At 40.5% G+C, this 19,912-nt stretch overlaps 1 protein-coding gene across 2 annotated transcripts in view; it reads left to right on the top strand.

The window, feature by feature from the left end:
* PITPNM3 (PITPNM family member 3) overlaps positions 1 to 19,912 on the top strand; it is a 54,143-nt gene that overhangs the window by 16,916 nt on the left and 17,315 nt on the right. For both annotated transcript variants that reach the window (XM_065646905.1, XM_065646904.1), the window contains 6 exons: positions 2,288 to 2,395; positions 7,167 to 7,214; positions 9,691 to 9,767; positions 10,797 to 11,032; positions 15,948 to 16,137; positions 18,069 to 18,188. In XM_065646905.1, the coding sequence (XP_065502977.1) occupies positions 2,288 to 2,395; positions 7,167 to 7,214; positions 9,691 to 9,767; positions 10,797 to 11,032; positions 15,948 to 16,137; positions 18,069 to 18,188 (779 nt within the window). The remainder of the gene's footprint in view (positions 1 to 2,287; positions 2,396 to 7,166; positions 7,215 to 9,690; positions 9,768 to 10,796; positions 11,033 to 15,947; positions 16,138 to 18,068; positions 18,189 to 19,912) is intronic.

Below are 19,912 nucleotides of genomic sequence, written 5' to 3'. Positions count from 1 at the left end.
AGGCTCTTCTGTGTATTATTTTCCATGTGATACATTAATTGCTGATGATATGTGGTTTACCATTCATTTGGAAGAGACCCAAGTTCTTGCTGTTGCCAGTGCTACTCCTGCATCTGGGGCATTAGGGTGGCTCTTTGTGTCTGGTTTTTGTAGTATATTATATCCATGGACTCCAATCATGGTCTTTCGTCACCTCCTCTGCTTACAAGACTTTACAAGAGACAAGGTATTAGAGTTTCCAGATATTTCTGTGCAAACTGTATGCAACAGTCTTCTAAACCTCCCTGTTCATAAATATTTTTAAGCTGTTGCCTGAAACAGATAGATGGTGTCTATTCCTGATTCCAGATACTTTCTCCCAAACGGTCAGTAATAACGAAGTGTTTAAATGTCAGGAAAATAAATATACACAAAAGCATAGATACTAGCAAAAGAGGCAGAAGGCGTGTCTATGCTCAGAAGCTCTCTGAGTGATGAGGGAGCTTGTATCTTTGGTAAAGTATGTGTGGGCTAAAGTAATTTGCATTATCAGTGGATTAAATGTAGCACCAGAGAAACTGCAGGAGCTTGTCCGTGCTGGGGTGAGGAGAACGTGTCCAGGAGAGAGACTGTAGCTGTCACCTCCTAGAAATGAAGTAGCTTGATATCCTGACTCTATCTACAGCATTACCGTTTCCTGTAATGTTTCTTACCTGTATTTCTCACCCATTCTCTGTTATTTATACAGAGCGCTTCGTTGATGTTTGATACTCTTGCAGCTGAAAGGACCTTCTGCACAGTGCAGCTGGAGTTTAGTACTATGTTTCTTTATGGGAGAATTTGGAAGCTATCCCAGGCTCTGCATCTAACCACATGTAATTTGCACTTCAGAGACAGCCTGAAGTAAGGGGCACAGCAGTGGGCACAATTAAAACAATACTTCAGTGAGCTGCTTTTGTGTTCGGAAAAACAGCTGGGGTCAAACGAATTTTTGGCTGACAGCCTTGTAAACAGAGAATCGAGCACCTGTGTTTGAGATGGAGCAGCTGTACATTTTTTTGACTGTTGATTCATCTGCCCTGGCTAGCTACTTCATTTAGTGAAATCCATAGAGAAAGGGAGAAGTAATATTTTACTGTTTCCTTTTGCCCAAACTTTGCTTTGTTTCTTGCTTTCCACGCGGCATGCAGAAAGTTCTCCGTTCTTCAGACTTCAAGGGTATTCTGCTGCCAGCGCCTCAGCAGCAGAGGGTTGCGGATAAGCACATATGTGAAGAGAGGAGGGGGAAATCTTTTGCTTAGATGCATGTAGTTGCATTCTTTGTGGACTAACTGCATTTCAGAAACACTGTGGTATGCTAAAGGTTTAAATGGGCACAAAAACTCAAGCCCAAGTTTGTGTATTCAGTAAGGGTAATTGAGGAAACAACTCACTCTGAATTTTGTTATGACTTCCAATCTCAAGCAAGCATCATCAATGAAAGCGGAAAAAAAAAATATTACAGATAAAAGGTATTCTGTCTCCTTACCAGACTGCTCACAAAAATGTCAGGGCTCCACTTTACCTTTTCTAGCACAAAATAGATTATCACATCTCTATAGTCACTTAAAGAGGCACAGAGAAGTGTCGGGAGTAGACAGGACTTGCTGGCTTCTGCACACCTGAGATAGCACAGGGACTGAACGCTGCAAACCGGGTGCAGTGCAGGGTGTAGGTCGAACTGTTTTTCATAATGCAGACCTAGACAGACTCCAAGGTGTTCCAGTTTCACAGTCAGGCTTGGCCTTCATAAACAATCTACATTTTCAAATGCAATTTCACTTCACAGCATTGGAGTCTGTTCTTGTTATTGGCAAGTTAAAGTGCCAGATGCAATTTATCCTTACAAAAGTTATTTCGTCCTACAATTTCTTTATGAGAAGACAAAGGGATACAAAGTACTCCTGCTTTCCTTAGAAGGGCTCAATTTATTCTGTGTTTGTTCCTCCTTACTTCCCGCTTGCCTTGAACTCTCGTTCATTTATGCCTTAAACTGGTCTGTGTGTCCATTCTTCCCTCTGCTTTGCAAAAATTCAGGCAGTCCTCTCTTTTCCATGGTTTTCCTGCACACAATATTTGAAGCAGGTAGGTATGGTGTAGGGCATATCAGTAAGCCAGCAGTTTTCCTAGACAATCCTGCATATGCTAACCAGTTTTATATGCCCATTAGGTACCATGATGAGTGTTTATTTCTCTCCAATTACTAGTTCTCTTTTTTTTCTCTTGTTCGTCACCGCAATTTATTATATTCTCCTTTTTCCTCCTACAGAAGAGATGGTGGAAGGAAAAAGTGCCATTCTTATAGGGATGAGCCAGTGGAACTCTAACGACCTTGTTGAACAGATAGAAACAATTGGGAAGCTGGAAGAAAATCAAGGTAATGTTTAGCTTGCTTTAAATATTAATTTAAAGTTAACAAGAAAATCTGACTACTGAAGCAATTAGTTGTCAGATATTATGTAAATACTCGGCAGAAATACCATTTATGGCATCTCATAGTTAAAAGATTTACACAGACATGTAAGTAGTATTTTAGGGCTGTCAGAGGAATTGCAATGATCTCTTTCAGGAGAAAACTTCTCTGGCAGGCCAGGTAATACAAATTTATTGACTTCAGCGGGAAGTTGGTGTTGGACTCGTTCAACAGCTATGAGATAGATTACAAGACCACAACGTATATAAGAGACTTGTTGGTCATTGTCACAGGGTTATTTTGTTCCTTGAAGTCAACAAATCGTTATCTGTAATTTTTGAGGGGACACATACTTTCAGGAATATTTGGGGCCAGTTTTAGGTAAATGTTGAGGTAACTATGTGCCACTGACATGACTGGGAAATGGGCATTCATACACCAGTAAGAATACGGGACCTAGGACAAAAGCCTAAGCAGTCTTCCTTTAATTGTTACTTTGGCTCTTAAATTACCTAGTCATTTGAAAATTAAAGTTACCTCATTGACTTTAGGGAGAGAGAAGGACCTAGCTTTCTTATCCGTCAGTGATATAGGGCTCATGTATAATGGTGCTTGTATATTAATGTAGCTTCTTAAAGAACTTGATGAATTTGTCCTTTTTTAGAGCCTTTTCAGGAGTCTTTTCTTTATGGATTTGCTGCATGTTGTCAATCTTGAAGATAGCTGTGAACAGGTCTATTTTAGTATACAGGTATATGAAAGTAATATTTGAGTCACAAACTTCTTGATTACCTACCATGAGAATGATTTCTTTTTATAGTATTTAATTGACAGGTAGACACAATACACAGAGTGTATTTACAATTGTTAAACAGATAATTAGAGAAGAAAAAAATTATCTGTTCTGCATTTGCTTTTAACAATGATATCAAGGCCTCACGTTGCTTGGTAACTTCATTTGGAGTCAGAGATTCAATGGCAATTTGTAAGAGAACCTATATGTTTTGTAAATGTACCGTTTTCTCTGCTACAAAGTAGTGAGAAAAATTAATACAGCATTACATCAAATATGAGTTAGTCTTCTAAGTAACTTGGCAAGAACCAGCTATCCTTCCATTCTTGCAGATATTTCTTTATTTCTTCCAGGGCTGGCAAAGATTTAGAATGCTTGTTTTCATTTTAACACCCATTATATGAGGATGGTTTTGTTTGGTGGCGTTTTTTGTGTGTGTTTTGGTTTGGTTTTTTTTTCTGTAGTGTCATTTGTGTTGTACACTAAGGAAAGAGTTATAAGAGAGTGTTTTTAAAGGTTTCTGCTGTTAAGAAACAAAGCTGATAGAAGGATTATTGAGAGTAGAGCACTGGTTCTTTTTCATGGTTTAATAAATTGGTTAATAAAGCACATAATTATGGGCTCTTTCGACAAATGAAGATGTATGGGAATATGCAGTATGCTCTAGGCAGAGCTGAAGACCCACTGGATGCTACTTAAGTAATGCTGCAATTCCAATGTGAGACAGACAAGGTCCTCAGAAACTTTGTAAATGGCGAGTATATAATTTAATTTAGCCATTGATTCTCAGTAAGTACAACTGAGAGCACTTGACCAGCACAACCTTTCTCATCAAAGGCAGAAGTAAGTCTGGTGGAAGACTCGCAGCGGCATTTAAATTTATTAAGTTTTCATTAGAGAAAATAACAGAAACAGCAATCAAGCTGAATTAAAAACTTGTAGAGCTGCGTAAATTATGTCGATGCAGATGCCTTCCCTGTTGTGGTTCTGCAACATTTATGCAATGGTCAGAACACTCAATATTAAAAACAAACTGCTCTACATCCTCATGACCCTGCTTTCGGTGTAGTGATTTTTACCTTGTACTAGTGTTTCTTTCTCTGTCTCCTCTGAAGGCTGCCTCGCCTAATTTTGTCCACAGTGAATGTTCTGTGTAAACAAACTGCTCTCTTCCTTCCCCTCAGTCGCACGTGATCTCGCGCTCCTTGTCATGTCCTCCTAGAGTCATGTAATTAGTTCCAGGGTGTTTGTACATAGCTGGCTGTAGTGTTTATGCTGTTTATTGCAGTAGCATCTGCCACTGCCTAATAATGTGAAGAATGGCAAACAGAAAATTTGGCTTAGTGAACAGTGGAAGGGAAGGCTGGAAGCTAGAATAGTCAACAGCCTTCTAAAACACATCAGATGGCTCGTATAAAGAAGAGTTTCCTTCTAGCAGTAGGTTTTAGAGGGAAGTAGTGAATTTGATTTCTGCAAATCATCATGGCAGCAGTTTATACTAGGGCGGGTTACTAGTGTCCTGCAACTACCGTCATTTAATTTTGTGATGTTGTATGTTCCAGAATATAGCTCAGCAAATATACACATAAGGGAGGAAGTTTAAACTAACTGCTAAAATATTTTTTTAGCTGACAGCTGAGTCCTGCTGCAGAGAGTATTGCTTTCCTTGCAGTCCCTCCACAGATTCCCTTTTCCTTTTTAAAGCTGTACTAAGATCTGGTCCACATGCTGAAATCAGCGTGTGTTCTTGCCTCGGTGCCGCTGTGCCTGCAGTTTCCTTGGCTGCCATTCCCATGCAGCGGTCATACCATCTGCAGGTATATCACTTCCTTTCCTCTCCCCTACTTTCCCAAGTTTGACATAATTGTGCTCACACCAGTGATGACTTTTACATACTACTTGGCATCTGAAAAGAAGTGTTTCCTTTCTGGTGTTTTTGTTTTGCCTTCATGTTTTTGTTTAATTTTTTCTCCCAACCTGTTCTTGGTATTCTCTTTTAACAATGAAAAATGTGGGAGAGACACAGTGACGCATACCAAAAGATCTAAATCTAGATGTTACAAACTTACATTCAAAGTTGAAATTTGTTAGTAAAGCTTTAAAAAGAAGTAATTGTCTGTTTTTGAAACCTGCCGAATAAAAATTAATTTAAATTCTGTAGTGAAACTGACTTCACTTTCCATCAAGAGTTCTTCTTTTGAGATGGAGAATTTCTGTCTGCAAGCCGTTTAAAAGCTGTCATGGGAAGGAGTTTTCATGAAACTCGTTTTCCAGTCATGTTGTAACTGATAGAATTGTGTATATAAGCGCTTCAGAAGGCTGGTTTGTGCTCTTGACAGGAGGCCTGGTTTTTACTTTTAGTTCTTTCATTCCTCGGAGCTTCACAGGTTCTTTCCAAGGCAATGACTGATGGCAGCTTTGCCTCAACAATTACTTTCCCTGTGAGCTGTTGCAGATAATACTTCTTCCTTAATAAGCTGAAAGCAGATAATGGTTGTGACCCAAGCTCTTTGGCAGGACAACAGTCTGCGAATTTCTGTGGTGAGGAACTGAAAATGAAAGAGGTTGTATGTGGAGTTTGGAAAGTGGTTCATTCAAATAATTTTCATTCCTCAAAAGTCAGGTACCAAAGTGGTCTCTTTGCTTGCAGTTTCAGCACAAAGAATGGAGAAGAGTAGATTTCTATGCTGTAGATTGAAGAGCCTGTCATTTTTTTAAAATTCTTTTTACTCCCTTTAAAAGCCAAGTTGTCAGTTGTGATAGCTGGGGCATCTGAAGAAGAAGAGAATTGTGGCAGAGCTCTTATTCTGTACTGCTGCATCCATCAGAGGAGAAAAATTATTGTTTGTTATGTATAAACCCTAATGAGGTTTGGCGTAAACCGCATTTTTGATTCATGAGATGAGGAACAGTGCATACAGGTTCTCTAGTCTTCTTGAGGCACTGGGCAGAAGCTTTCACTAAACACAAGAAAATCAGGGGGCAAGCCATTGCAACACATGCTCTGTTTTATTCACATATCATGGAGTGCCACCACCTGTTGTCATTTGACCAGTCTGGTTTTTTATTTCCAAATACATAGAATATAACATTGCCTCTGTTGTTTATTCAGACTGTGTCTCAGCAGAAGAGTAACATCACTATTGCTTCCTTGAATATGCTCAAATAGTAGGTAGGCTCCAGGAGAAAGAGTAAGTTTTGCCTGGGCCTCCAAAGAAGGAATCTGTAATAGAGAAGGGATTAAGAAACCTGTGTTCCCATCCTGGTTCTGATAGTAGCTGTGGGGTGGTACCATTGGGGCTTTCATTTCTGTAGCAGCGGAATGATGGCAAAGGTGTTTACCCTCCATGGCAGAAATGGCCTGAGTGCTGTGGGAGGCCTTTATCTATATGCACAAATTAAATAAAAGGCCTTTCTATTCCTGTATCCTAATGCGTCTGTATTTTAGGTTTTTCTATTTGGGTCTGAGAAAATCCCTTTGTACTTGCAAGTTTCCTTGGACAAGTCGACTGGAAGGAATGGAAGGACAGAGACATTATTAAAAGCACTGCTAATTAAATATTTGAACTAAGCATCTATTCTGTGTAGCTAGATAAGCTATGCCAGTTCTTAGTTATCTAGAGATTCAGTGGCTAATGCTACAGGTAATCAAATAGACTTCTAGCTACATTTTCGTTGCCTATGGTGCCCTTCTTGAAATGAAGAGTAAAATCTGGCTTTTAGACTAACCATTTTGATGAATAGATTAGAGCAGTTTTCAAGTGTGTCGTATGCTGAGCTATTCCCACTGAAGCAATCAGAGTTTTATAAATCAGCATAGTGGTCAATTGCAAAATATTTACTGCAGTACTGCAAAAAAAGTAAAGAAATGGGTGTTAATGTAAAGCAATCCTGTTTCACATTGTGTTGGTTTGTTTTGTTTTGTTTTTTTTCCTTTTGCAGGTGAAGAGTCTGCATTTTGCTCATCTGGCTTTCTACAGGAAAAACAACGTGAGCTGAAATTCTTCTCTTTTTTCTTTGTACCAAGGCCATAAAACAACTAAAGATAATACAATAGAAATGTTAACCAGCACAGGTCTGGTGTTATGTTGAGAAGGGAGATGGGTGTGGATGGACTAGGATTCGTTTGAGTTTTGTTTTAAAGGTATTTATTTTAAATGTGGATTATGAAAATGTATCAAGCCAAGTGCCTGTAACATTATTTAAGGCATTAGATAGTGCCTTATAGCATTGGCTAGAGTGGCAGAGATGGAGCCTTGGAGGGTGAAGCTGCTGGGATACACAATGGCTCATACACAACAGTACAATGTGGCTCGATTTGGAGCATAGAAGCCTTTGGTGCTTTGTGCTCCAGAGTTCCTTCTCCCATCTGTGATTAAAGAGGTGTTGCTGTTAAAGTTTCCAGGTGCTGTAGGAATGAAAAGTAGTGCCATGCCTGGCATTGCTAGGGTTCCCTTGCTGCTGCTGCTGCACTGCTTTGAGGAGTGTATTCCCCTGTCGTGCTGTTGATCTTTCTGTGCTTTTTTTGCATTGCTTGTTAAAGAGAACAAATTGTCTTACAGAAATGAGAGATGTTTTCTATCATCACAGTTCTCTCTGGGAACCATTGTCGGTTGCCCTCATTGAGTGCAGAGTGAGAGGTCTGTTGGCTGTTTCTGCAGCTGTGTTCATGAGCACACACCGTCGCCCTGTGCCAGCCCCTTCCCCTTTGGAAGTCGTGCTTTGCCCAGCTCATCTGAGAACCGGAGCTGAGGAGCTCTTGGAGTTGGGTCCTCAGCTAAACGCTGCGTGTTGCCTCTGTTCCAGTGCTCTGCCGGAATCATGTACGAGATCTGGTCACGTGTGTGTGTAAGATTCATTCAAGAAGAAACAGTGTGGAAGTTAACACAGGCACCATCCTGTGTTGTGGCTTCCAGAACAGGACTGGGCTCAGTGACACGTGCCATTGTCTTCTTCTAAACAGTGCAGTCTGTGAAACTGCGTCTGCAGTGTATTTATCATTTATCATTTGTTAATACAAAGCATATGTTACAGCCGTTGTGTGAACATATTTCTCATGATGGGCTTGTCATTATAAATGGCTAGTAATAGCACAGCAGATGGCAAGAAACAGCATAATTTCTCTTGGGAGTGCGATAATGGAAATAGCAATTTTCTTTGGGGACTGTCACCACCTTGTGCTTTGTACCTAAAGCAAGTTCTCTTGTTTTCACTCTGACTTCCACCCTAATTAACAGCACACAAGTAGTCCAAGGAAGTATTTTGTCTACTGCGTTGCACCGTACACATAACTGAAGAGGTTTGTGAGCATGTGTTGAGGAGTCCCGAGTTTCCTGTTTCAGTATCTCTTGAAGATAAATATTGTGGTTCGCTATAAAGTGGTGCCCCGTGGCCCTGAATAATCCTTTTTCGTGACACAAAAATAATGTTTCTGTGGTGCTGGTTCTGTTGTGAGTTTAGGTGTTGAAAACCTGTCAGATTTTCAAAAGATGACCTTCAGAAAAAATGAGTCTTCTGGACAGGCTGTTGGAAACAACTCTAAGTAGAAGCAGCTTTAAATAGCAGAGGCTTCAGAAAGCAATTGCATTTGCTGGAAGTTCAGTGTTTATGGGGGTGTGGTGTTACTGTTGGGTTTGTTTTCTGATGTTTTGGTTTTGTTGTTTTGTTTTATACAAGTATTAAATGACTAAACCTTTAAATCCTTGCCTGCTGGAAAGGCAAGAATAATTACCTTGCTTTTAATTACAAAGAAACATAGCCACAGAGGTTGAATAAATTTCTACTGGCTCTAAGGAATGATCGTGGTAGAATCTGCTGTAGAATTAGCGCTCAATCCTAATGCAGAAGAGTAGAGAGTGTTCAAAAAGTGTTTTGGACTAAATTCAGTACTTTTAGCATAAGCTGGCTAGACCCTGCTTAATCCGTGTTCTTGGTGAGATGGAAATTACAGCCTGGTCTATTGGGGTCTGGCAGACTGCCTGTAAACATACATCAAATGGAGTGGAACCACAAACAGGGTGTGAACTCAGAATGCCAAGAAAAAAGTAAACTGAGTAATCTATAGTGTTATGTGATAGGTTTATTTTCTTCTGACACGCTGGAAGAAACAGAGGAAAATGTGTTCAAATCAAGAAAGCTGTCAGTGAACTAGTTTGATATTTTTATTTAGTACAGTCCTTTCTCATTAACTCCTAAAACTAGTATGTGTCTTGGGGGGAGGAAGGCCTTCCAGTTTTTCTCAGAACAGCTAACCCTGGTGAGTCAAGTTGAATTTTAAGGCTGCAACACTTGAGTGAGCTGAAGTTTTAAAATACAACCCTTGTCTGTTGGTCTGTTTGTCCACGGGATTTCCTGCGAACAGATCTTTTTGTCTTGAAACTAGAAATGTGCCTTACCTCCATAGGTGTCTGTAAAAGATGAGGCAGCCAAATATTTATGTGGTCTCTTATGTCTCTTTTCCTTTCAGGTGAATTATATAGAGCCTCTTTAAGAAAACAAAGGTTTCCGGCACAAGGCAGTGTTGAAATACAGGAGGACAATGAGGTGAGATTGTTTCCCAAAACAAGCCGTGCTGATTTCCAAGGAGCAGATGTGTGGAAATACTGTCATGTCATCACAAGCTTTTTAGACATTGCATCATTAACTTAGGTGGAAATATGACTTAGTTCGCTGAAGAGAAATTGTTATGTCTACTTAGTACTTCAGTGGAAATGCAGGTTTTGTGAAGCAGATTCAGCAGCAGTCGTGGAATTGATAGTAACAGAATTGCTTCTCTCTTTTTAAGCAGCAGCAAAGAATCTAAAAAAGGTGTGTTCCTTCCAGTTAATTGATTAAGGTCCTCTGTCTTCACATACGGCATGCAACAGAAATGTTTACTTTTCAATTTTTGAGGAATTCCAATCCTACAGCTCCCTGAAAATGTGGAGCACACTAATTATTGTCTGTTTATGCATGTATTTGTGAGGTTTATGGATATCAGCAATGATACCTTTTTTTTTTTTAACACTTTAAGTAAATGTCTGGGTAAGTTAGCTGCATTTTTCATTTTGATAAAAGGTTGCCAGTCTCAAAAGGCTGAGAGAACTGCATCATCTGCTTTTACTGGATGTTTTCATTGGCAGAGAAATTTATCTTCTTAGAACCTGTGATGCTTTGAGTTAGAACCTTTTCAGTAAATGCAGCGGCCTTGTTCACAATACCTGGACAGACGTTCGCTTAGGCTGTCTGTGGATGTTGGAATTCTTCTCCAGTCTCAAAATATTTTAAATAGCTTTTGATGTACACAAACCTGTTTATAATCTTTGTTGATACGAAACCTACATCTGTACTGCAAGGATTTTCTGGCAGAGCATAGTGTGCTCTACCTGGTTTGGACATAATTGAATTAAATGCAACACAGGGCGCGCACACACACACACCACCCCCACTAGAGAAGGCAAACATCACAAAAAGATCACAGCGGAGGTGGGAGAAAAAAAATCACTGCTAACTGCTTGTGAACACTGACACCAGGTGTACCAATGCTGCCCATAAAAATGCTTCCACCCTTCTTATTCCCTGTTTTTCTCACAGGAAGGAGTTCAACACCAGAACTGCAAAACTCATGTGCTGATTTTGATCCTACATGGGGGGAACATCTTGGACACTGGAGGTGGGGACCACAGCAGCAAGCTGGCAGACATCAACACCTTCAGTTCTGTGTTTGAGAAAGTGACCCGAGCGCATTTCCCTGCTGCTTTGGGCCACATCTTAATGAGACTTGTTCCCTGTCCAGCAATCTGTTCAGCAGCTTTTTCGCTTGTTTCCAAGTAAGTTGATTTGCATATTCTAATGTTTGGCTTTGCAGTGTGGTTTTGAATGGCTCTCTGTGACCTGTCTTTTTCATAATAAAATGTTGTGAATCCTTCTTAATCTTTTGCTTACTGCAAGGCTTCCACATTGTTGTAATGATAATCGATTATATTCTATCAATTCTGGTAGTGCAGTTCTAATTGTGCTCTAGTTCTGGTACTAGCCCAAGCAGTATTCTAGAGGATAGTTGAGCAGATACAGAGTACTCAGTAAAGGAAAGGATTAAAATCTTAAAATATTTTTGATGTTACTTGTCCCTGTGGCTCTAGTGAAATGAATTTTAAAATAACAAAGGAAAATTTCCATTGGCGGTATCCACTTCAGTAGCTGCTCTTTCAAGACTAAAAAAGTGGGTGAGAAATTCACTTATTAAATGAGAGAAACTTTTCAGGTAACATTTCTTTCCTTAGTGATATTTTCCTTGACATAAATATTTTAAATGACATGATAGAGAAAGGAGAAAGAAACACATGCTCTTGGGCCTGCTTCAACTCTTCTACAAGTCTAAACCAGGAATAACTAGTGAATTCTGTAGTAATGCGGAGAGGAGAATCAGATTTGCTTGATTTCTTTTCTGAGCAAGGAGAAACTTCTGTCAGCTTTGTCTGGGGCTTCCCCTAAGTGATGATCACTTTTATACTTTTTGTTGCAGTATAGTGCCCAAGGTTACATTTGAACCTCACGTTGAGCAGAAAATCCTGCAGAAGAGTTGAGGTTGAAGAGGTCTACAACCACATTTTGGACCGTAACATGCAGGAAAGGTGACGCCCGCTTTCCAGATGACAGAGTTAGAGAGGACAGATGGGGAATACATGAATGTTCTGAAATACTAGCTAGACTTAAAGCCGTGGCAGGCATATAGGAAGAAGAGGTAGCACGGTGCAGACCAGACTGGTGGAAGGAAGGTGTGCCTGACTGGAGTGCATCCAAGTTGCTGCCCTGTAAAGCAAGAGGACTGGTATTAGAAGAGGAGGTGAAGCATCAAAGAGTGTTTGGGAGGTCATCCTTGCTCATTGAGGCCATTGATTGACACAGGGTTGGTAGTGTCTCTTGGGTATCCCATATTTCAGTGCCTACGGGTCTCAACTGTCTGGAAGAAGAGCTGGTAGAGTGAAAGGAAGAGTGTGTGGTGGCAGCCCAAATGAATGGAGCTCCCACTTTCTTTCTCTGTTTTTTGATTTCCTCTTGTTGCAGCACATAGCATTCAGCCAGACTGAAAATAGCAGAGCTGGATGTTTGCATGGCCTATAGAATCATTCCCAGCACTGACATAAGATTGGTATTGCCTTGGTGTGTTCTTGCATGGAGCTGCTTGTGATGTACCCATTTGGAGCTGACAAAAGGAGAGATGATTCCGTGCTCTCGCATTTCTGCAGCTTCATGCCAGCAGCTTTCACAGCCAGAACTCCAGGATGCAGCTGTGGAGCATAAACTTGTGGTAAACATTTCATGTAGCAAACTGTGCGGAAAGAAGTGTGTGTTCCTAATTACTGTAACGTTTCATCGAGAGTGAGCCAGATGACTGACTAAGCAGCAGCACGAGATTTCTTGTTTGGTTTGAATGTATCTGCGATTTCATGAATGTGCAGGCATAGTGCATGCCAAGTCAGTACAACCTGCTCTGTACCTTGGCATAGGTTTCGAATTGTGCTGTGTCTGGATGCTGAGCCTGCCCAGAATCAGGGGAAATCCACTGGGACTTTTCATCTAAATGCACCTATGCGCTTCTCCTCCCTGCCTACAAACAGTGGCTCAAAGGAAAGGGATCTTTCAAGGCAAAATCACTCCATCTAGTAAATGTTTCAGATTGTTTAATCTGGTCTGTTCCCATCTATTCCTATGACATTCAGTTGCCTGTATTTCTCATATAAATCAGAAAGACACTGTTTATGCAGCCTGTGTAAATTTATAATGTATGAATGATCTTCTGTGACACTTAGCTCTGTTTCTGCTGCTAAGGATAGATAAGGGTTAAAACTTAGGCACATTCTTGTTCCAGCTAGATGAGTCGAGAACCATCTCTTCCCTCTTCAGGGAGAAAAAAATATCCCAGAGTGGATCAACTGTTATGCTTTTTATAGCATATGATTTGATGAGTATACATTGATTCACAATTCAGACTAGAGCTCCTGAATTACAGTATTAGCCAAACTGGAGAATAGTAATTGCAGATCTGGGGGGAAATGCAGAGGGGAGGAGACAGAAGGGAAAAAAAGGCCAAGACAAAAGTTAAATTTAGAAGGCGAACACTGAAGTAGGGAAGTAAGCAGGTGAATAATGAAATGAGATTAAAGTGTTTTGTTGGATGAGTTTTGGAGTGCTCAGCCCCTTGCATGCCCCTTGCATAGTGGTTGGTCCTGTAATGTAGACTCTTGGTGTTGCATTTTCCTAATTGATTTTTAAAAATACTTTTATAATTTAATTAGAAAGTATATGGAGAAGTCCAGTCATTATGATTTGAGTATTTTCCTTTACTTGTTTTTCTTTTATCCTGAAACCAGAGGAAGTAAATGCATATTCTGGCATTCAGAAACAGAAATAGCAAGTCCCTAGGACTGTCAGCATGGAGTGCAGATAGCCAAACCATAAACGTCAAAAAACTGCTGTGTTCTCCAAACAAGTGTTACCACATGGATGATTTCCCCCTCTGCCTTCTCCTCGCACCTCTGCCATGGTCAGGGACTGCTTACCTGAGGAAGTTTTGAGCAGAGACCAGTATTTTGTCTTGATCTGCATCTAGCCAGATGCTTTCTGCAGTCAGAATAAACTTTTATTCACTTGTGCCTCCTTTCCTCCTCACCAGCGCCCCCGCCAAGGTCAAATACCTCCTCAGCCCCATCCCCTCGGAGCGGTCCCAGCGGTCCCGGCTGGCAGGTGCCACTGCGCCACCCGTCACTTCTCCCCGGAGCCAGGTGTTCTCCTGCCCACCATGGCAGACCAGTCGTGCCTCGCAGCCTTGTCCTTGCTGCCTTTGATCAGGGAGGTGTTAGGTTATAACACTGGTGGCTGGATTATCTGTCACTTAGTGATTTCAGCTGCTTCCTTGTGGTTTCCCTCTCCATCTCCAGCCTTTGTGAAAGTGTGGAGTTTCCAAGCGTGTGCTTTGGAAGGACCTCCTGCAGTGTCTTGCCAATGAATCAAGATAACAAGGGTTGTGTTCCTCTCCACTCCAGTGCTGATGTTTTACCTGTTTGTCTCAGCTTCAGCACTAATAAACAACTCAATCTCTTCCATACGCTCTTTCAGTGGTCTGGATCTTTCTTCCCTTTGTGTTGTGTCTATGATAATAACAGAGGTCTCTGTGGCTCCAACCTTTACAATAAAATAAATGGAAATTAAGAAACCTAGACCTTCATTTCTAGGCCAGTAAACTGTGATTAATTGTCTAGACAATAATTGCTCAATTTCAGTTCAATCTATATTCCTTTAGCCACCAAAAAAAAAAAATTACCAGCTGTTTATTCTGCCACTGACTCTGTTTTGTGTAGTTCTCTTTGAATATTGTTTGCATTTTACTTGTATTATGAAAACATATGCAGGTATTTTTTTTTTTTTGTCCATTTCAAACATTCACTTTTTTTTTTCCTTCTGTGTTTCCCCTTTCCCTTTCTGAGGTGTTATCTACCAATTGTTATAGTAAATGAGGCCTTTTAATGTAGGTTTTTAAGGTTCATTTTTTGTTTTTAGAGTTAGTATTCATAACTGTATGTCTGCCGTGCATTTGGATGATCTAATCAGCTGGCAAAATGAAGCTGTGTTAGTTACTAAATGGACACAGCTTGGCAGACCAGCTGAGCTCCAGGACATAGAAACTGTTATACCACTTCGGATGAAAAATACAAAATCGTTGGAGGGCTTCAACAGGAGACAAGTGTGGAAATGTCCAGTGAGGCTGAGGACTTCAACACAGACCAGCTTCCATACCTGAGCATTGCAAATCTCCTGTTCTTCTTCCATTACCCTAGTAATAGACTCAAGCATGCGGGTTTTAGAAAAGACGTAGATTCATTCTGTTTCAAGCGGCTTGCTTTTTAATATTGGGATAGCCCACCAACTTCCTAAAGAACATGAATACAAAACAGTGTTGAAGTCGCCTGCTTGCAGTTTCGGATGAACTTTGGATGAGCTGAATTATCCAAAATACTTCTGACTTTAAGCTCTAAAGGATAGTCAATTAACTGTAAGAGAATCGGGCACGCACGAATGTGCCTTGCATCTTTGGCTCCCTGTGAAGTTTTCCCCACTCGTCAGTAAAAATCAGTCAAGACATGATTGACAGATTTGCTGAGAAACTTACAGGGTGCACATCCAAGCAAAAATAAAGCTGACATCCTATCAAAATTAAGCTTGCGTTTTCAGTCAAGTCACCTCCTTTTTGTGAAATGTTAGTATGCAGACATTTAAGTGTGATTTCGGAATGTGTACAGGATTATTCAATCTTGTTGGAAGGATGGGACACTGGGAAAAATGTTTATATATGCATACTTGTGTCACACTTGTGTTCTAGGGAACAATATTCCATTATGATGGTGGGATCCCATTATTTGATGTAGTAAGTTGTTATGTGGGGGGAAAAAAAGTGCCAAAATGGAATCATCTCTTTGCTGTTCTGAATTGTCTACTTGTATGTGGAAAAATTGCACCAAGTATGTTTAAGTACAGAAGTGCCATCTAGCGTGATCTCATTCGCATAAAGCAGTAACTCCTTTATTTTTTTAAGCAGTTGAATTCTGTGAGAAAATGATCCTTCCTGTATTCTCTCATTGTGAACCGCAATAGCCCAACCCATTTCTGTTAGTAAGTAACTGTTCATTCTCTAATGCTGTGTGCTGCCTCTTGCATTTTTCCTGATGATACCTTGTCCTTCTCTAGCCTCAATCCCTACAGCTATGATGAGAGCTGTCTCAGCAGCAGTGAAGACCACATCCCACTGGCTGCCTTGCCCTTGCTGGCTGTTTCATCCCCTCAGTACCAGGAGGCAGTTGCCATGGTGATCAGTAGAGCCAATCAAGTTTACAATGAATTTCTCAAATCTACGGATGGGGCTGGTTTTAATGGACAGGTAGGACTATTTTCTCTTATATCAAAGTAAAATTTATTTGGAGCAAGGCTGTTTCTTTTTAAGCCATTGTGTTCAAGGTATTGAGTTGTGGAACAAAGCTGTGAATATGATGAGTGAACGTTAGCATGGCATTACCTATGCAAAATGCCTTCTCAGTGCCCACCATGAGAAAGACACTTCTGGAATCCTGTGCAGTATCTAACCTGGACTTACTCAGTTGGTAGAAGATACTGTGCCTTCTCCCACGAGCATTTTGACCCCTAAGCTCTTACTTGCTTTGAGCTCTGCTAATGTATAAGAGCCTTAGTTGTGTGGTGTGCTAAGCACTGAACAAGCATGCCAGCCCGAGACAGATGATAACCTGTGCTACTGAGTTCCTCACACACCTGCTATAGCTGATAGAAAAGCTGGGGCCTTTCTCACTAAGAGCAAAAGGAATCCAGCATTTAACTATTGCTATTTTCTTTTGCGTCCATCACAGTAGTTATAAAACAATTGACGGTAAAGAAACTTAAAAGACAAATACTCGGCTGCCAGCAGTGTTGCAGACTTCCTGTGTCACTTGGGGAAAGTCATGTAATTTTTCTGGTGTGACTCACCTCCCCAGTGAAGTTACCTGCAGATTTCTTCCGGCCGACATGTCACAGTTATTGTTCCTGCTTCTCCATCTTTAGACTACAAACCCCGGTTCTTTCCTGCTTCACATAGAATAAATATGGTACTGCTACCCTGTGTGAGTTACTGAAATTATTTTGTGATGAGGCCCTCCATGTAGCTGGAAACATGCGCTTCCTTAAAGTACAGTGACCTCCAGGCTTCAGAAAAAGAAAAAAGACATTTAATACAGAGTACAGTGATACTTTCATGTATTTTTATGTTTTATTTTATTTTTAAAAATATTTTTATCCCAAGAAATGTGCTATTTTAAGAGAGTGTGGTATGTGGAGATGCACTGAGAAGTTTGAGGTTTTTCCCTATCTGCATCTTGAAGCACTCACTTTTCCTTACACACTTTACTTGGAAGAAATCCCGCACAACATCCTGTTATCCAAAACTTGTAGTTTAGTGTTGTAGCTAAGCTGAATTAAGGCTAGAAGCAAGTTAAGTTTTCTAAGGAGAGGTAGTGTCTTCTGTTAAACTAATTGGAGTTGGGAACAACAGACTAGACGTTTGCTTCAGTTTGGGAATTGGAGAGAAATGGTTACTACAACCTGTGGAACCGTGTGGGTTATTATCAAGGAGAAAGGTAAGACAGCTGTTACCCATCCTCAGGCAAAGGCAGAGGGACAGGCAGAAAGCATCCTCTCCAGTAGGGCGGAGAAGTGTTCAGTGGAATTGACTGGTGAGGTAGATTCTAGTTTGACTACTCCAACTATTGAATTATCAATTTTAGTACTGTATGTATATTAATTCCCAGATCTATTCTCTGGATGTAGCTTGTGTGTTTATATTAAATGTGAAGCAAGAGTGAATCTCTCTGCTTAATACCTCATTTAAAAGTTCTGTTCCCTTGTCCTGACAGGGGAGTACCAGTCCGTTTTTAATCTGATTTGATGCTCTTCCCTGTATGACTCTGGAGGAAATGTTAAGTGGCTTAAAGTCTCTGTGAGACCAGTTGTCTGTCGATCTGGACTTTTCGAGCTGGAATCTGGCTGCAAGCAGCTGGAGGAATTTTAACCCATTAGGCAGAACTCCCAGTTGGTCAAAATAGTCCCTGAGACAAATATTCTTGGCATTGGGCATATGTCTGGAGATAAAAGGAAGTGGGAGAAAGTGGCTCCACATTTTCAGCTGCAATAGGACCTAAGGTGTAAAAACCAGGAACACGGGTGTAAAGAAAGACAGCAGCTCCTCTGCAGTGCTGTGGCGCTTTTTAAAAAAACCAAAACCCATGGTACATCTCTCCACATAAATTCTTTTTATTTCCTCAGGTGTGTCTCGTTGGTGACTGCATTGGAGGAATTTTGGGCTTTGATGCCATCTGCTATAATTCTAATACAGCTGATGAGAGTCAGAACAGTAGCAGGAGAGGAAGCATCAGCAGCATCCAGGTGAAGAGAAAAACTCCACACAGCTGAAACCCTATAGATTAATTCCCTGGAGGAAATCGGCTCCATATAAACAACAGAAAATTTAAGTATTTGGTAATTTGCCATGATATCAAGGGATTTTGCTCATATATCAAAAAATTGCTGTCTGAAATGCAGTTTGCAGCTTCAGTTTTATGATATACAGCAATCACTAGGGAAGGCTTTATCCGTAAAACTTTAAAGTGGGATTAGTGAGTGCCCTTTATTTTATCCCTAACTGTAGATGCAAACATGTCCTCAGTCTCTGGTAGACTGTTTTTGCCAAAATCTTTTTTCTTTATAATGTATTTGTTCACATAGGGTCTGAAATTCCTTATGCTACTGCCTGGAGGTAGTCTAGCATTAAAACGTGTTCATTAATAAGTTTCAGTGGCGGGTGAAAGAGTGCCTCCTGCCTGATAAGGAATGCAAGTCACCTGAGGATCTTTGAATGTGTCTGTACGAGTGCTATAATTGCAGAGAAGGGAGGATTAATTCTAATTGTGACACAGGAAAGATTTTATGAAAGTAAAAGCACAATTTTTTTAAAGTAATACTGGCATGTAAGCTTCATTATTGTGTTCAACACTTAAGATTAGTTGAATTTCAATTTTCTTTAAGTACTTCAGACTCAAGTGGATATGGAGAGGAAATGTCACGTATTAGAGCTGACACTGAATCAGGTGTCCATGCTCCATTCTTTGATGGTTTCCTGACCCTGGCCACATTGTTTCCTCTCTTGACTCTTGCCTAACTGCTGAAAAATGGGCTCAGTGGTACCAACCTGCTGGGTTCAGTTGGTAGTTACGTGTGATGGGAGTACTCCCAAGACACCCTCTAAATGTTTTCAGGAAGGAGAATTACTCACCATTAATAACATGGCTCTGGATTCTCAGCAGCCGGTCTTTGATGGTACCAGCGCTGAGGACAGTGTATTGCAAGCAAAGTAAATGGAGACATCATCCTCCTGGATCTCAGTCCTGCAGTGGGGTTGGTTGTGCCAGGGCTGATGATGAGAGTGGGGATCAGGCTCTGGGCAGTACAGGTTCTTTCTTCTTCACTGCTCTTATAGTTCCAACTTTCCTGTATTCCTCTCTTTCCTGATACCACAGAGCTTCCCTCCCATTCCTCTCTGCATTTTTTCTCTTTTCTTCTCCTGTTTTCATCTCTACTACTCATTGTGTTCAGTATTCTTTTCCTTCCTTATATTGTCTTTCTGTCCGTTGTTCTCAGCTTGCTCCTATGAAGCACATACAGGAAGACTAATTTTTTTTTTTACCTTTTTTTTGTCTGTTTGTTGTTTTGTTTGTTTTGTTTTATGTCTCCCTTGGTGTCTCCAGTAGAAATGGATCTCATTGGACGAGTTTGAGATGCAGAAATATAGAATTTTTTTACTTTACCATTTCACAAATGTCAGGGGCATTTGTGAAATGAAACTAGTTGGAAAGAAGGATGAGACTGAGGTACTCTCAACCATTGCATTTTATATTCTATTTATAATCTGTGAAAACAGAGTAAATTTGGTTTATATAGTTCCCTTCTGTTTATTTCAAAGTAGTCTATAATAAGCTAGATTATTATGACTATTATTATGACTGTTACATTCTCCGAATAGTTCACAGGTTTAGGAGATTTACAGAGAATTAGATTACACAGTTGTTAGAAAGAACCAGATCTTGCGTGCCTCATGCACCCAGGTCTCATGC

Source organism: Caloenas nicobarica, chromosome 17 (genome assembly GCF_036013445.1).
Source record: "Caloenas nicobarica isolate bCalNic1 chromosome 17, bCalNic1.hap1, whole genome shotgun sequence".
Lineage (NCBI taxonomy): Eukaryota > Metazoa > Chordata > Aves > Columbiformes > Columbidae > Caloenas > Caloenas nicobarica.
The sequence above is the reverse complement of the archived record's forward strand: the minus strand, read 5'-3'. Positions and strand labels throughout refer to the sequence as shown.